A 5000-nucleotide genomic window follows, 5' to 3' on the forward strand; every position below is an offset into this window, starting at 1 on the left:
TTTTATTTTCTTTTATTTATTTTTCTATTATTCTAAATTATTTATTTTTTTATTATTTTAAATTATTTATTTTTTATTATTTTAAATTACTTATTTTTTATTATTTCAAAATATTTATTTTTTATTGTTTTGAATTAATTTTATTATTTTAGATTAATTAAATTAAATTAATTCATTTTATTATCTAAATTATTTATTTGTTTATTATTTTAAATTATTTATTTTTTATTTATTATTTTAAATTAACTTAATCATTTTAGATTAATTAAATTGAATTGATTAATTCTATTATTTTGTTATTTTTTTATTTGTTTTATTATTTCAAATTATCTATATTTCTCTCGTTAATTTTTGACTTTGTTTTGTTCTCTCAACCTCCTGCAAGTTACCATAGATTATATAAACACACACACATGCATGGAAATGTGTGTGCGTATTGTAATGTCGCATATATACGTTATGTACACAGAATCTAACTAATGTGCAGACGTTGTTATTGTTTATGTATAAGTTACAGATATGTTAATTCGAATGGTTTACAGTAATGGAGGTACTTATGGTGTGAATGGAATGCCAAATGACACATGACACATGGCAGGTGACATATGACGGATGCATGGTTTGCAGTAATGGAGGTACTAAATGTGTGAATGGAATGCCAAATGACACATGACACATGGCAGGTGACATATGACGGATGCATGGTTTGCAGCAATGGAGGTACTTATGTGAATGGAAAGACAAATGACACATGACATGACAGGTGACACATGACGGATGCATGGTTTGCAGTAATGGAGGTACTTATGTGAATGGAAAGACAAATGACACATGACAGGTGACACATGACGGATGCATGGTTTGCAGTAATGGAGGTACTTATGGCGTGAATGTAATGACACATGACAGGTGACACATGACAGGTGACAGGTGACACATGACGGATGCATGGTTTGCAGTAATGGAGGTACTTATGGCGTGAATGGAATGACACATGACACATGACAGGTGACACATGACGGATGTCAGACTTCCGATTAAATTGTGTTTAACCTCTCCAATAACTTTGATAGCTTTTGCGATTCGGATAAATTTCGCAAAACTATTCCTTAGATTGTAATTCCATAAACATTTTTATACACTATGATACGAAGGCAAACACTGATTACATACCGGAATTGTGGTAACAGTCGTGATCCAAAATAATTCTGTATTTGGTGGAAGGTGTAGGATTTGACTTTTTTTCTTCATGGTATTACTGAGTTGTGTGAATCTATCTATCTATCTGTTATATGTATATAGAATTATACGTATGCACACACACACACACACACACACACACACACACACACACACACACACACACACACACACACACACACGTATATATATATATATATATATATATATATATATATATATATATATATATATATATATATATATATATATATATAATTCGAAAAGAAACCTGAGAAGCTCATCATTAACTTTTTCTTTCATCATATCAACTTATTTCGGTTCGTAGACTTCACTGCATTATAGTTCTCATCACTATTTGTGGTTTGTCCATAGACCTATACCAGATTTTTTTTTTTTTTTTTTTGCTGCATAGATTACGGGAATTGGCGCGTGAATGATACATCAAAGAGAGAAAGAGAGAGAGAAAAAAGAAAATGAAAATATAATAAAAACCGACTTGGCACCTGTAGGCCTTCCGGCAGAGAAAGGAGCCCGAGTATAAAGGGGCTGCTCTCGCGTCCTGTTCGTCACACCTTCGCCAGACAGGATCCATTCAACATGAAGATCACGGCTCTCGTTGGCATTCTTCTGCTTTCAGGTTTGCTTGGCTTCTTGAGAAAACTTTAAAATACCTTTTGAAGGGAGTTGAGGATTTTTACCCTCACTATTTGTATTTTAGAACGAACTGATATGTCCATTTATGTTGAATATGCCTGCTTGTTCAAAATGAAGAATGAACAATATACTGTCTTTAGGTAAACATCATGTGTTTCTCCTCTGCTTACTCTTTCTCATTTTGTTTCTTTTTCTCTTTCTCCCTCTCCCTTTCTTTCTCTCTTTCCTCTACTCTATATCTACCTCTCGGCCCGACTAAGCACCTCTGACCCTTGACCTCTGTCCCCGCAGGCGCGGTCCGAGGTCGACCTCAGCAGAGCGCCTCGGAGGACGCGTCGACCCCAAGGGTGAGTGTGTGAGCCTTTGGCCCTTCATTGCTCTTCAGTTAAATGCGATCAGTTGCCGGATATGGATGAGGTGGTTAACGGTCCTGCTCCCTGCAGGTCAAGAGAGGCTACACGGGCGGCGGCGGCTACGGCGGAGGAGGACACGGCGGCGGAGGCTATGGCGGCGGCGGCGGCGGCGGCTACGTGATTTCGAGCGGCGGCTACGGCGGCGGCGGCCACGGCACCTCGGCGGCCGACGTGGCCAACCAGGCCGCCGGACAGGCCAGCGCCGCCGTGGCGTCGCAGGACGGCGCCGCCTGGGCTGCCGCCAACGCCGCGTCGCAGCAGGTGGCGTACCAGGCCTCCTCCGCCGCGCAGACGGCGCAGTCGGCGGCGGCGGCCAAGTACCAGCAGGCCGCGCAGGTGACTCAGGCAGCGCAGGCGGCGCAGTCTGCCGCCTTCTCCGAGTCTGCGCAAGCCGCCAAGGCCGCCAAAGCCGTGCAGGCTGCAGAGGCAGCCAAGCAGTGGGCCGTGCAGCAGGCGCGCAATCTGGCGCAGGCGCAGGCAGCCGCCGAGGCGCAGGCGGCGCAGGCAGCCCAGACTCTGCATGCTGCGCAGGCGGCCTACAACAACCAGGCCACCATGGCGTGGCAGGCGCAGCAGGCGGCGCATGCGCTGGCGCAGCAGCAGTCTGTTGCTCTCAACGACCTGGACTCCGCGCAGGCCGCGGCGGCGCAGGCCACCTCCGCCGCGCAGAAGGCGCTGGCGCGGGCCAAGGGCACGGGCCACGGCGGCTTCGGCGGCGGCGGAGGCTACGGCGGCGGCCACTGAGGCGGCGGCGTCTGTCCTCGGCTCTTGTTCTGTTATTAAAAGTTGCTTTAATCGCTCGGAGTTTGTGTCGCGCCCTTTCGCCGGGAGGAATCCTGGGAGGTCGACTTGTCCGACCAGGTGGAGCGGCGAGGGAAGGGAAAGCTGAGAAAGGTCGCAAAGGGGATGTGGAAAGAGCTATTCTGTTCAGGCAATTTACAAACCAACAAATCGGATCATAAGACGAGAGAATTATGGGAGACAGTCCTCGCGCCACAAAGAAGTCATGAGCCTAGTTGCAGCCACTCCCCCCCCAACCCCCCCAACCCCACCCCCGATCCCCCAAACTCCGTGGGGCTAATCCCCATAAAAGAAAAAAAAAAAGTGGAATGAAATTAAGAAACAGTAAAAATAAACAAATAAAATTAAACAAAAATAAATGAATAAAATTACGCCAACAAAACAACAACAACAAAAACAACAAGGAACCAAAGAAGACTTCCAAAGAAACTGAAATAATAAAAGAAACTTAAAGCGTTGTATCGAATTAACAAGCTTAATTAACATATTAATTAACATATCATAAAGTGTATATAGGTAGGACAAGGTAATTGAAAAAAGAAATGAAAAGTAATAATAAAGAAAAGAAAAGACAAAAGAAAAGAAGAAAATAAAATGATAATATTAATGATAATCATGGCAGTGATAATTATGAGTGATAATAATAATAATGATAGTAATAATTAATAATCATGATAATAATAATAATAATAATAATAGTGATAATAATAATGGGAATAATATTAATCATTTTAACAATATACTGCCTTAAGAGCATTTGTTTTTCTTTTTGCATTTTTCATGTTTATTTATTTATTTATTTATTTAATCTCATCCGCCATCCGCTGAAGTCTCGTAATGGATGTTAAAGAAATTGTAAGATTATAATGGTGATGAAGATGAAGATGAATATAAAGATGATGAGAATGATGATGATGATGATGATAATTACAATGGTAATAACAATTGATAATGATAATGATTATGATTTTTTCAGCTCAACATTAAATCTTAATCTCGTAGGTAGTATAAGTAGAGCCTTTTTGACATCGGTTATAAGTAATGTAGATTAAGCCTTTTTTATATCAGAGTTAAGTAGTTTATCACTTTTAAGTAGTATAGGTAGAGGCTTTTCTATCTCAATATAAAGTAGTATAATTAGAGCCTTTTTGACATCAGCTTCATCTAGTATAGGTAGATCCATTTTTACTTATAACTTAAGTATAAGTAAAGGCATTTTGACATCAATCTAAGTAGTATAGGTAGAGCCTTTTTCACATAAACTTGATGTAGTATAGGTAGAGGTTTTAGACATCAATCTTAAGTATAAGTAGAGCATTTTTTACATCAATTTAAGTAGAATATTTAGAGCCTTTTTTACATCAATTTAAGTAGAATAGTTAGAGCCTTTTTACATCAATTTAAGTAGAATAAGTAGAGCCCTTTTTTTTTACATCAATTTAAGTAGAATATGTGAAGCCTTTTTTACATCAATTTACGTAGAATAGTTAGAGCCTTTTTTTACATCAATTTAAATAGAATATTTAGAGCCTTTTTTTACATCAATTTAAGTAGAATAGTTAGTGCCTTTTTTTTTACATCAATTTACGTAGAATAGTTAGAGCCTTTTTTTTTACATCAATTTAAGTAGAATAGTTAGAGCTTTTTTTACATCAATTTACGTAGAATATTTAGAGCCTTTTTTACATCAATTTAAGTAGAATATGTGAAGCCTTTTTTACATCAATTTAAGTAGAATAGTTAGAGCCTTTTTTTTTTTTTTTTACATCAATTTAAGTAGAATAGTTAGTGCCTTTTTTACATCAATTTAAGTAGAATATTTAGAGCCTTTTTTTTTACATCAATTTAAGTAGAATAGTTAGAGCTTTTTTTACATCAATTTACGTAGAATAGTTAGAGCTTTTTTTACATCAATTTAAGTAGAATATT

The 5000-nt window shown here is 38.6% G+C and overlaps 1 protein-coding gene across 1 annotated transcript; it reads left to right on the forward strand.

The window, feature by feature from the left end:
• The first annotated feature begins 1631 nt into the window (after positions 1-1631).
• On the forward strand, positions 1632-3046 carry LOC113810252 (antifreeze protein Maxi). The gene is made up of 3 exons (XM_027361964.2): positions 1632-1840; positions 2149-2204; positions 2301-3046. The coding sequence occupies exons 1-3, from the start codon at positions 1801-1803 to the stop codon at positions 3012-3014; spliced, it is 810 nt and encodes a 269-aa protein (XP_027217765.2). The 5' UTR covers positions 1632-1800; the 3' UTR covers positions 3015-3046.
• The last annotated feature ends 1954 nt before the right edge of the window (positions 3047-5000 follow it).

The sequence above is a fragment of the Penaeus vannamei genome, chromosome 29 (genome assembly GCF_042767895.1).
Source record: "Penaeus vannamei isolate JL-2024 chromosome 29, ASM4276789v1, whole genome shotgun sequence".
Taxonomy (NCBI): domain Eukaryota; kingdom Metazoa; phylum Arthropoda; class Malacostraca; order Decapoda; family Penaeidae; genus Penaeus; species Penaeus vannamei.

Bases quoted from the DNA above. Each gene is read 5' to 3' on its own strand.
- LOC113810252 (XM_027361964.2), top strand. From the start codon at position 1,801: ATGAAGATCACGGCTCTCGTTGGCATTCTTCTGCTTTCAG. The intron at 1,841-2,148 runs GTTTGCTTGGCT...CTGTCCCCGCAG, and splicing joins TGGCATTCTTCTGCTTTCAG to GCGCGGTCCGAGGTCGACCT. The intron at 2,205-2,300 runs GTGAGTGTGTGA...TGCTCCCTGCAG, and splicing joins AGGACGCGTCGACCCCAAGG to GTCAAGAGAGGCTACACGGG.